We start from the raw sequence: 13,172 nt of genomic DNA on the forward strand, positions 1-13,172 counted from the left end.
GAAGAGGCTAATATGTTAGATGTGTGACTTTAGGCTGGTATATGACAGAGACAGAAAGATAGACAGATAGAGATAGAGTAAAAAAACTGTATTTCATACCTTCGGCCACGTTCATTCTTCAGGGTTCCGCCGTATTTGGGTCTAGTCCCGATTAGGTCAATAATCTCAGGAATACAACTCGCAAAAATGGCCTACAAATTTAGTCATTCAAAATCATTTCTTAGGTTTGGACTTTTTCAATTTTGTTCATTTACTTCATAATGAAACGAGAACATGAATTAATGAAAAACAAACTTAAATCAGTGAGAGAGCATCAGAACACAGATAACCATCTGAAAATTGTTTAAAGTAAGTATTACATGAAAACAATGGACTGAGGAAGAAAGGTTGAAAACAGAGGATCGGGAGGATGGACAGACAAGGCAAGAAAAGAAAAACTGAGACTGAGATGTAAAAACAAAAGAAATAACTTCGACAAGTGCAGATGTAATGACCAGACATTAGAGGCCTAACAACAGTGCAATCAAGTTTCAATTTTCGTAAGAGAAGAGTCTGTCAAACTTTTCCAGGGGAAAAAATGTTTTTCTTCACAGCAAGGAAATATTTTCTAAAAGTTAAATTAAAAGAAGGGTCAACAATGGTCCTTCAGAGCAGCAAATTTCTTTACATCCAAAATTTAAAATTTTAAATAGTACTTTTGGTGTCTTAATTGTTCATCAACATTCAACATCATCAACATCATTCTGACTTCTAGAACCCAGTAAGCATATAAAAATCGCAAATCACAATGTCATAAAATGACAGTTGGTGGCTGGGTCTTTTAGCATATGAAAGGCGATAAAATTAAAGTCATTCTGATTTGGTTACGAAATTTTTAAAAGTCAACCTTCATTAACCTCGACCATAAATTGGGTATTACATCAGAATGAAATGTCTCGCATTAAAATCGCAACAAATTTTTCGACTAAACTCTCTAAAGAAAAGTCACAATTTTATTGCAAACATTTACATAGGTATACTGCAAAAGTATTGCCATTTATAAAGTTTTGTAACTCTTGAGATTTCATAACTTGGTAAAAACAAAAGTTGTGACATTTTCACAGTTAAATCTACATTTAATGCAACATTTGCTACTTTGGATGGATAAAAGTTAGAAATTACAAGGTTGCTGATAAATTTTAACCAGTAAGAGGGACTTGTGACGACTTCAAAATCAGGCAGGGTTACTTCAAAGGATTGAGAATGGAAGAGCAAAGCAATTTGAGGAAGATTTGATGATTAAAATCCAACGTCCAAAAGGTCTTGACGCAGAAAATTGTAAATTTTCAATCCGTCTTGTAGGGAGAGATTTTTACTTTAAACGCGAATTGATGAACAGAACATAAAAAAAGAAGAAAAAACTTGAGAGAATTTTTCATTACAAAATATTTTTAACCAGGCTGAAAATTCATTTCATATTTCATTTCACGAGAGAAAAAATTATTTAATTATTTTGTGGGAGCAAAGACACTACCTTGAAAATTAGCTCTTTTAAAAAAACAAATTTTTATGATGATTGCTTAATTCTAGATTCTGATTCATGAATTCCAGTGAGAAACGTAATATTACCTTTTGAAATTTTATAGACTACATGGGAAATGACCTAATGAATCAAATATAAATTTTAATGTGCATTAATGGTTTATTTCACAACGATCCCCAATATCATGAAAAAGATTTTATGTGATTCCCGACGTATTTTATCTCTTCAACAACTTACAAACATCCTCTATAAATGAACTGAATTTGCTGAGTATTGAGAGCAGCATTATTTAGTAACAATAAAGGTCCAGGCCTTCTTTCATTGGGTGTTAAATTATTCACCTGATCATTACTGTGCTTCTACAGTGGACAAAATCAGAGATTCGAAAAGAACGTAAAAAATTGTGAGGAGTTTGGTAAAATCAAAATATAGAGACAAAACCAGGGGGTAGAGAATTTCTTTTAAAAATAAAAAAATAAAGTAATGATATTAAAAAAAACTGAAAATGATTTAAAGGGCTTAAGGTTGAAATTCGGACAGCACACCAATGAAGAAACCCTGGCTTGTTAGAAAGTAGAGAAAAATAAATAGAAATCGTAGCACTTTGTGAAAACTAAGAGAAGATTCGTCAAAACTGGAAAAAAAGAAAAAAGAGAAAAACAGAAATAAGACACATGAGTAAAACTCAGATGAGCTCTAATGGTGTAACATTAAAGAAATGCTCCAAGTTTCATGCTCCTTTCTTCTACTTGACAAGTCAATTGGAAATATTATTGCTTACATTGAATTCTTCAATTTGAATCCAATAGTCTGGATCCACAATGAAACATTTTTTACTGGTGAGAGGCTCTACAGGTTAAAACCTTAATATAAAAAAAATGGAAAAAAAAACTCATCTGAGTCTTACGAGTAATTATTGTTACTGATAAACACTAAACAAACACGCAAAAACCATTCTGTAAAATGCAAACTGCCCTTGGAGATCGATTCTGTCACTAATTTTTGCGCATTGAACTCCTGATTAATTGAGAGTTCACATAAACTGTCATTCACAAATATACAGTGGCAAATGAGCTGATAAAAGTAAGATTTATTTTTTGAGAGGAGATAATGTTAGCTTTATGTTTATTTCACTATTGTTTTTTATATTTGTTAGTACAATGGTAAAATACAGTCTTAGTTGCATATTTTTCTATCCATAACTGTTTCAAAACTAAGTTTTTTAATGATAATTTAGTCGAATACAAGATTCGATAATGAACATTCTACTCAACGAGCCAATGTTTCTTGGTGTACATACATTTCAAAGGAGCAGGAAAAAAACGCTCACACAAAAAGCGGAGGGAAGGATTGGACAAGGAAATTAAATTAAAACGAACTGCCTATGCGAACGAACAAAACAAAGATTTGACAATTGCATAACTAATAACAGACATAACTGATGATAGGTACGGCAGAGGTCAGAATTGGGTAATGTTAAGATATTGGAATGAAAAAATTCCCTGATTTCAGGTTCAAAGCTGGCTCAGGGAAACTCTTCACTAAACGAGGAAGTTAAGTAAGGATTGAACATACAATTGCCCTCTGATTTATACATTGAAAAAACAACTACTGAAAAAAATGGAAATGTTGCTCACAGAATGAAAAAAGATGAATTTTAATGAACTACAAGACAGGATATGACATAGAAAAGCACAATATATGTTCCTCAGCAAAATTTGATGTAGAATATGATAGGTGCATGGAAACTTTTCAAACTTAATTCATAGGTAAGCGAGAAATAAGCGTTTTTTGGAATATACCAATTCACACTTCCTGCTCACAAAAAACCCACGTCTACTCTAAAACAGAACTAATCCCCGTGTATTTGCATCCTTGGATGTTTTGTGCTGAAAATATTGTTTAATTATGGAGAGTATTCATTTAAATTTCCACCTCTAAAAGCATTTTTTTTTATCCTATAAAACTTAAAAACGCCAAAGGAATTTTGAAACTGGGACGTGAGTTTTTTGCATTCAAATCCTCTTTTAATGATGGAAATTTTCTGGAAAGCTAACTTTTTTTTGACATGAATAGATACCTTGTGTCAGAGGAGGAGGGAATTGGTGTGCAAGACAAGGCATCGAAAAGGAACTTAACATGTGGGTTGTTCTCAATGACCGATTGGACCTACACTGGTAATGATTTCTCGAAAGTGGGAAATTTGAATTTACCAGGCTTGCCACAGAAATTATAAAATGAAATTCTCTGGCATTACCCTGATCTCTCTGTCACATTTTGGTAAAATTTCCTGACAGTTCAAGGTTTTCTCTGACTTATTAAAATTTTCTGACATTTCCCGGTATGACCTAACTGTGGGTACCCTGATTTACTGCTTATAATGGAAACTAAAAACTTTCATTTCTCACCTATGAATTAATTTTGGAAGGTATTGATATGTTCAAAATGCTCTACATTAAATTTTGACAAGGAAATATCTATATTAGAGGTCAAATTCTTACCCTGCCTTGGGGTCCATTAGCATGATGTAAAAAGCAACACCAACTGAGACACTAAGATTTCATTTCCTCTAAATGATCATCCCATAGGGGAGACCTGCCTCCAAAAAATGTACGAGAGTTATAATGATTCACATAAAACTTCAGGGAATTTTCACACTTGAGTGTCCACCAAATTATGAAGCAAAATTTGAAAAAATAAATGACTGCTCCTTCCTACAAATTCAGTTGATTTGTTGGTTAATAATCCTCAGTTATACAGAACCACCAAGAATTATTTCATAACAGGAATACCACGGTCAAAATTATTGTCTTCCATTTGTTTTATCACATAGAATCTCAATGAGCTGCTGTTGGATTATCTGTGGTTTGGATTCCGAAAACTCTTCTAAAATGTTTTAAATTTTCAAAAAATTTCCTCAGAGAATAATTTTTTTTCATCAAGAGTCACTGCAAAGAATGCATCTTTGTCATGTATGGCTTAGTTTCGTTCCCCTTTTAAAAGCTTTGCACAAGTCAGCAAGTAAATATTCTTTTATGGACAGTTCATTTTTCAAAGTTAAGTTTGATTGACTTGGAATATTCAAAATCATAACGTATTTGCTTTACTTACAGTTTTTCTCATTGCACATTATTATGACTCTTTCATGTGTATTTTTCAGTTTACTTATTTATTTTTTTAATGCAGTTTTTTTCTTCTTCTTTGAGAAGATTCTCCGAACCATGGATGCCAGCCAGTACATCACAAGAGCTCACACCTATTTGTCTTGAGGATGCCCTTGCAAATTTCTTATGATTAATAAGGTACGACTTGCTCATGTATCATCTCCTGCTTAATTTCTTATTGATCAACTAAAATGCTAGATGTAGATTGTTGAGCAAAATTGTTGATTGTTAAAAACTATTGACACAAAAATTACAGTTCCTTTAAAATTAAGCTCTGTAAATGCTGGAATTTTTGGATGAAAAGAATGTGCCTTGGGGCACAAAAGTAGAAACTTAAATACTTATAGATACAGGCTGATGTGAAAGTCTGGAATGCAAAGAAATATTGGTTTAAGAATTGCTGTGATGTTTCTTGAAACATTTCCGAGTGAAGAATTGTTACTGATGAACTTTATTTAATATTAAAAATTATATTTAAAAAAATATTATCCACTGTTCACACCACCTCTATCACATATCACTTTAAAGAGGAATCCATGAAGTAGTCTAGTGAAATTAAAAAGGAACTAATTAAAGGGCATTCCGCTAATTTTAGGGAAGCAAGAACCAACTACCCGTCTATGGGGGAAAGTTACTTGGATGATATTTTGGATGCATGACACGCTTATGAAAAGTTACTGACCACTACCAGGCACAAAAACCAATATAATTTACTTATGAAACACACTTGATAAATCTCTCCTCTCGAAATTCTTCTTTTACCTCACGCAGTAAAAAACCCCTTTCTAAAATAATGTTATTCTGATGGTAATTGACCCAATTTAAATTTTGCTGGAGTATAGAGAGAAAGGAAAATGGGGAAAAACAAACGGAAAAAAAAAAAAAGTCAGCACAGATTATGAAATACCACCGATGTAGGCTAATTTAAACGAATCTGGTTTTTATTGACATTTTAAAAGAGCTGGACACATGGTCACCTTTAATCAAAATATGTCTGAGATGAAAAAACCAAAAAAAGATGGAAATGGTAAAGGAGTTGAAATTGCTGCAAGACCCATATTCTTATCCATGAGAAGCTTTCTGAGAGCAACAGGGGCGCTTCAAGGCATTTTTGATCATTCCTAATTCCTGTTGATGTGAGAAATGGCTGAGTTCATACGAACCATTCACTCTCTTTTAAAAGTTTGGAACAGGAATATGTGGTTAAATCCATTGCTAGTGCAGATTGGGCTAGTGAATCATGAGGCAATCTAGACCTCCTAATTGTACAAAAAGTTTCTGAATTTTAGCAAACTTTCAAAGGAGAATTTGGGAGCTTCCCATCAATATGACTATTCTGCTTACCTTATAATATTACTAATAAGTGGAGCCCGTAAGATTGATTGGACAAGATGAAATCTGGGTCCTACAGCAGATATAAAAGGAAGCCAACAGCAGTGAGTCTTTAAAAATTTGAAAAAATTAAAAGCATATTCTAAAAGCAATAAAAGAGTGAGCGAGTCTCAAAGAGATGTGATAACAGATTCCAGAAAAGTATGAAAAATCTGCATTAAATTTTGAGCCGTGCACTCTACAAATGTGAGCCTGGTTTTCTACCCTTATTTCAGATTTAAAAAAGCTGCAAAGAATTACGGCTGAGCTAAGTACCTTGAGTGCATAGCATAAAGTAAAAACTACGAGTGCAAACCGTAAATGCCTCTTTCTGTATCAAAATAAATTATATACAAGAGCCGCATTGAATGTGATATTTAAAAAGCACATGCCACCAAGAAACAGAATAGGTACTAGACAAAACGCGGAATTTCAATTGTAATACCATTGAACTAATTGAAGGGTGAATTACTGACACCAATAACTCAAGACAATTTTTCACAGTTTGAGCATCACCCCACATTGCTCAGTAAATTTTACAAATTGTGCTGACAATTGTCATTTTAGATTTTTTGGAAGAAATTAAAAAATATCATGAGACATATTGGATGTATTGTAATTTTCTATCTCGCTGGATCAACTGCTGGATCAATTTTCTATTTCGAGCTTCTAGATATATCTGAGAGTACTACGATTAAAATATTCCTGGAACTGACAGCAAAAAATACCGCAAAAAGGGCTCATTAAAATATTAAACTGATCATTCATTGGCAATTTTTAATCTCCTTATCACCTGAAGATGAGTACTAATTGAATTATTGGTGAAAAAGGAACCAAAATTGGGGTGATCATTATCTTTTTGGGGAAAATGGAAGTTGGATTCAATTTTCACCCAGAAATTCATTCAGAAGAAGAAAAGGAGAAAAAAAAAACAATCTCTCATCAAGTTGGAAAAACCAACAAGAGGACATTATTTTCATTTTTTTTTCCTTTTCCTCTTTTTGAAATTCCAATAGATTAATACAAGCTCAGGAGGACTGGGCAAGAGCAGAGATGATGATGTACTCAAAACTCATGCTTCTTGGATACTCTCGGAAGCTTAAGAGTAATCTGCTGCGACTTAAAAGAAGCAGACTTAGGATAAAGATTGGTTTAATAACAGGGTATGGTCACCTCAGGAAGCACCCGTGGAATATGGGAGTTTGGAAGACCAAACCAATTTGCAGGCTTGAGAGATCGAGGAAGAAACAGCAACTCACATAATATTTGAGTGTGAGGGACTGGACAGAGGAGGACATGGAATACTGGGCGTGGCTAACTGGTATAATTGCTTTCCGCTCGAGGAACCTGCTAGTGCTCTGTCGAAACTTCTTAAAAGAACTGAGTTTCTACAGATGTAACCCGAATAAACGAATGGTCACAATAAACTCCTTGGAGTTTCCGTCTTATAAGTGTGATTTTCAAAAAAGACGAAATAGTGTTATTTCTTCTAGGGTTGGACCGTCTTTAAAGACCTCTTGGTTTTTTGATCATGAGATAGAAAAAGTTTTGATTCGCAGTTTGCTTAAGTTTGTAGCTCATGCTTCCATTTAAAGTTGCGAGACATGTTTTGATAAACTGTGTTAACCAGGTTGAGCTGATTCATGAAAAATCGAAAGTCTCTTCAGCAACCTTCTTAAAAAAGGGAAGAAAAAGAGAAAAAAAGGGAGTCATTGTTTGATTAAAAGTGACTGTGAAAAAGAGTGCTTGCATGTTTCTGAAAACTGGAGTAGTGGCAACCCAGAAAATTTAGAATGGAATAAATACACGTCAGAATTGACGAAGCGCTTTCTAAAGAAAAATATGCAACTAGAACATGTACATTACATTTTTTTGGTAATGGAGTATTATCGGTTAAGATCAATCAGTAATCAAGAAAAACCAAGTCAAGAAAACTAAAAGCAAACTAGTATCATGTGGTACGGAAGCAAGTCAGCATAACTGGGTATTTTTGAGTTTCTAATTTTTCCATGGATGAGACAAATCCGAGTTTCGTGAACAAACTTTGGGGTTAATTGAGAATTCAAAAGAGAAAAAAACTCTAAAACTGAAAGCAAAATGTGGTTAGAGAGAGAGAAAAAAAAAGATGAAAAAAAAATTGAATTAGGAAACTGAAAATCTAGTAGCATATGATCAAATTAGGTTTTCCCGCAACTATGGTCATACATAAAGTCCATTAATGATGGAAAAAACATTCTATTTTCAGAAAAAAAAGTGATGGAAATTAATATGATAAAATAAAAAGGAATAAAAAGCTTGCCTCCTTCTTTCGCGTCTGTATTCCCCGCCATATTTGCTACGATTTCCGGCGAGCTCTGTGATTTCTGGGATCCAGCTTGCCATGACTGCCTATACATTCCGACAATCACCGATTTAAAAATAATTGTTAAGAATTGAGTTATTTTTTTTCTAAAATTCAACTAAAAACCAACAGAAAGCTAAGACATACACGAACGCACAAGTAGAACAATCAGTACTCCTCTCCATCTTGTTAATAATGAGATTTTCATCAAAAAGGCAACTTGATAGAAATATGAAAAAATAAAATGTATATTAAAATGAGTTGGTCATGTTGAGGGCGACATAAACGCAAAACGAAATGAACCTCAAAATACTAGAATAAAGACATTAAAACTATGTTGAATTGCACAGAAATTAATCACTCCGGAAAGATAGACTGGTAGGAGGTTGAACCACAAGCAAAACAATATTATTACAAGTATGGTGTCAAATTCAAATTTTTCAGAGAAAAAACCGATTCTTAAAAACCTTCACGGGGCAGAATATAAAAAAAAAAGAGAGCCACCTAAAGTTTATTCATTACGAAAGAGGCAACCCAAAGAAAAATAGATTTTGCAAGTTAATCTCTCCTTTGTGTTGAGCCATCGGTAACAGACTAAGCAGGTAGACGGTTGACAGGTATATTGAAAAGCTCAAAACCTATTGACAATATATTTTGAGGAAAATACGTAACAAGAGTAGATAAGAGTTCAAATAAAACTAAAATATACCTGTATTACCGATTTTTAAACAGGCACAGACATTGAATTTACATGTGGGTGATCCTGGCCCTAGTTTGAATGAAAAAATTAAAACCGCAGATTTTTTTTTGAGCATCAGCTGACTAAACCTAGGTCAAATAAGAGCCTAATACGGGATGAATAACGCTATATATAGTGAAATATTGACTGCATGACTATGACATTTGGAACAGTGACAGACAAAGGACACTCCTTAAAATGTTGACATGTTCCTCGAGAGGCGAGATTCTTAGATGTGAAGATCCGTAGGTCTGAGGTTCATCCACCAGGTTACGCGAGACTGATATTGTTCCTTGCCAAATCAAAGTAACTTAGCTACATACAATACAAACAATGAGCAGGATAGATTTAGGCGCGACATATATTATGAATTCTGTTCCAGAGTTAAAGTAAAAAATTAGTGTATTTCTTTCGGAAAAGACACTAATACTAAGAGCTGGTATAAGAAATAAAGGTGAAACACCAACTGAGGTGAACACTGAACAGATATTCATATTTCAAACACATTTTGCCTCAACACTAGTTTGCTATTCATTCTTGGATTAAAGACAGATCCATCACATTTAGGAGAGCGTTATACCTGACAAATTCTGGATAAAATGGATGGATGGATAATACTGAAATCAGCGTTATTGCATTTCACATTGCCTTCTTTTCTCTAAATTTTTACTATTCTATCAGAGAACCAGACAATATAACGTCGGTTTATAAAGGGCACACTCACAAAATTTCTGAGGAATGTACCCACAAAAGTTCAAGTTAGAATTATGATTATTTTTATGTTGAAAAAATAAAGCGAGGAAATTAAGCAACGCATAATTTTGTTCCCCTGATTTCAGTCCAAATTGTTTCAAAGACTTTAAATTAGTAATTTTAAAATTATTATTCTGACATTTTATTTTTTTACCTTGATACATTTTTTTGATTAAGAATATTTATACAATCGTAAATCATCAAACTTCATTGATTATTAAGGCTTCACCAATTAGTGATTATCAATGCTTCAAAGTTGGAAGATATCAGACTTTATTCCAGTTATTTCAAGTTATCAGAAGAAATCTGCCCAACAACCCCTTTGATTCCTAATTACTGTATCTCAAGAACCTACTACACATTGAGGAAGGCAAACTGTTGTAAGTTATCTTTAAGATTTTGATACTTTTTCTTTTAATTCAACCAAATAGACTTAAAAATAACAAAACATGCTTCATTTGTGGTACAACTGAAATTCAAGTTATTTTTTGCCATCGCAGCGAACAACAGGAAAAATTAAAAACTTAGCAAGAAATGTGACCGGATCTGTGAAAAGGGATCTTATCTTCCAGGAGAAAATTTCCTTAACTTTTTCCCGATTCATAGAGGAATTTGGAAATATTGGTACGAGTTTGATTTTCAAAACTCAAAAATTGAAGGAGATATCAGTCATGATGTTCCAAGACGAAAATTCTTAGGTTGTAGAAAATTGCAGTTTGAGAGCTCGCAAAAAGTTGAAGACATATTTGGCCTGGAAGATAAAGCCCTTGTTCACAGATCCAGTCACAAATGAAAATACTAGTAGTATTTGGTCTTGGTGCAATCATTAATTAAACGTGATGAAAGAGGAATACCTAGGGAAATTGATTAGAGCTGGAATTCGATGTATCATTTAAAAGCAGTAAAATAAAATTCATCAAGTAGTTTGCAACAATCAGCACAAAATTGCCTCTGATAAAATGCAATCTTGCTAAGTGAAAGTGAAGGTTGGTAACCCCCATAATCGAGAGCACAGTGTGGATGACCTATGATAGGTACCTAAGTTAAAATTTTGTTTCCATTCTAGAGAAACTATTATCGTCCTGATCAAATAAGCTGAGAGAACAATTTTAAAATACAGAGGAAAAGCAAGTCATGATGGGTGACATAAATTTTCATCATTATTGATTGGAATTTTTGGCTGATTGTTTTATTTATATTTTGACAATTGAGGATGAATCAAATCCCCCAATGAACCTATGAAGACAAATGGAATTTTGACTTCCTGATAAAAATTGTTGATGCATGTTTGACATTAAGTATATCTGCAGATTCCCTTGTGAGGACAGAAACGTGAACATGTGACACGAGAGATGGATCTCATTCAAATATGGAATAGTATTCAAGTCTAAGAGTTACTGGACAACAAACTTACTGAAAGTTCAAGGTAAATTGAGAATGGGGCAGTGGCGAGAAATTTTTGCAGGGTTGCGTTTAACTTATCCTGACGAAAAATTTTGCGAAAAACCCAAAAGTTCATCAAAAAAGTTCAAAGAATCATTTCTGAGGGGAGAAAAAGTTAATCAAAATTCAAACAACCAAAAACAGTCGAATTGACATGGCAAGGCCATGCCTGAAGCTAAGTTTAGCCAATCAGCTGACACCGTTTCCCGGCTGGTCACATCATCAGAGCCCACCAATAATATCTTTAAAATGGGTCAAATATTTGGCATTTTCAGAATGGGATTTTTTTGCCATTTAGGGTTTGAAAAGTCTGGAAAAATTCTTAGAAGCTTCGTTCACTTTGTACTTTCAGAAAATAAATTTTTAAAGAAGGTGCCACTGACTTGTTACCCCTGGATGACGGATCTGCTGAAATGGAATTTTCCTTTCACTTTAAATGCAGTGTAATTCTAACCAGGTGCACTAATTGCTTTACCATGACTGAGAAAATTAACATTTTGCATCAAAATATTGGGGAAATCAAACCTTTGAGTTGTTTTCTGGACATAAATGAAGAATGTTCTAGGACGAAATAAATTTGCATGCACTTGTTTTTATTCAAGAACCATGTTGTTGGGATGGAGGTTTTAATGAAATATTTAGTAATATACACTTTATCTACCTTTTTCCGTGCTCACGTTTGAACTCGCCTCCGTACTTAGATCTAGTGCCTACGAGTTCAATTATCTCTGGAATGCTACTAGCGAATATCGCCTGATCAACAAAATCAATTCAATCTACAGTGAGAAAAAAGTTAATCTGAGAAAACTAGAGAGAGATGAATTCAGGGGATAGAATTTGACAGAAATGAGAAGAAAAATGAAAAGGGGAGGCAAGAAAATAGCTACAATGAGACTTGCATTTAAGCAATTTGGAAAGTGCAACCCTAAAATGCATAATTTCTCTTCAGAAAATAGATCGTTTTTAAACGAAGATTGCAAATCGAGAGGGGCCTTCCTTGTAACATCGTTTGCTGCAATTTTGACGGCAAAGAAAGCCGCTTGATTTCACAATTGCCTGGTTTCTTCTCAAATTCGTTTCTTTCATTCAAAGGATGACTTCAGAAGAGAAATTATGTACCTACTTCTAAAATTTTGCTGAAGGCAACGATAATAAAGTGACAGAACCAAACCCAAGCCAGAACAGAGCAATATCTACTTACAGAATGTTCAATTATTTTTTGAATAAAAATCCACTGAAAGTCTTTTTTGCAATATTATCGGCCTTTCTCAACCAGATGGACAAAGGGTGCAATGAAAGTCATTTTCATCAGACAAATGTTTAAATATTTTAGCTTCAATGAACCTAATTTGTCGTTCATTCAAGCTTGAGAGGAAAAAAAAATCCGTTTAATTCTGGGATTTTTTTTTTATTTTCACTCTTGAAATCCAAAGTACTGTCTATGCATATTTTAAATATACATTAGGCATTTTAACAGATTCACTCAAGAAATTTTAAATTATTGGATTTAGATTACTGACGCAAGTGCAGGGACAAGAAGCAGGGCTTATCTCCAAGCACCTCTGCAAATTTGGTTGTGCTCATCGTTTAGCATTTAAATTGATGACTGAAAATTCCAGAAACTCTCAAGAAAATTCAGATTGTTTCCACACTTTTTTGAGGAATTTGGCCATCTTGGACAATCTCAAAAATACTTCAGTGACTTTTTTCCACTCTTCAGAACTCAAGTATCTAAAAATGCAGAAAACGCTTAGAAAAAAATCCTAAAAAATAATAAAAAAAAATGGAGAAATCTCAAAAGGATATCCGCATAGAGCAGATGAATTTCCTCTTCCTTCT

The 13,172-nt window shown here is 33.6% G+C and overlaps 1 protein-coding gene across 1 annotated transcript in view; it reads right to left on the minus strand.

Annotated features, from left to right (window-relative positions):
* Positions 1-13,172, minus strand: part of slo (calcium-activated potassium channel slo) — a 163,182-nt gene that overhangs the window by 71,925 nt on the left and 78,085 nt on the right. The window contains exon 7 of the mRNA XM_019042390.2: positions 100-191. Within this exon, the coding sequence (XP_018897935.1) occupies positions 100-191 (92 nt within the window). The remainder of the gene's footprint in view (positions 1-99; positions 192-13,172) is intronic.

This window comes from Bemisia tabaci, chromosome 3, assembly GCF_918797505.1.
Source record: "Bemisia tabaci chromosome 3, PGI_BMITA_v3".
In the NCBI taxonomy this organism is placed as follows: domain Eukaryota; kingdom Metazoa; phylum Arthropoda; class Insecta; order Hemiptera; family Aleyrodidae; genus Bemisia; species Bemisia tabaci.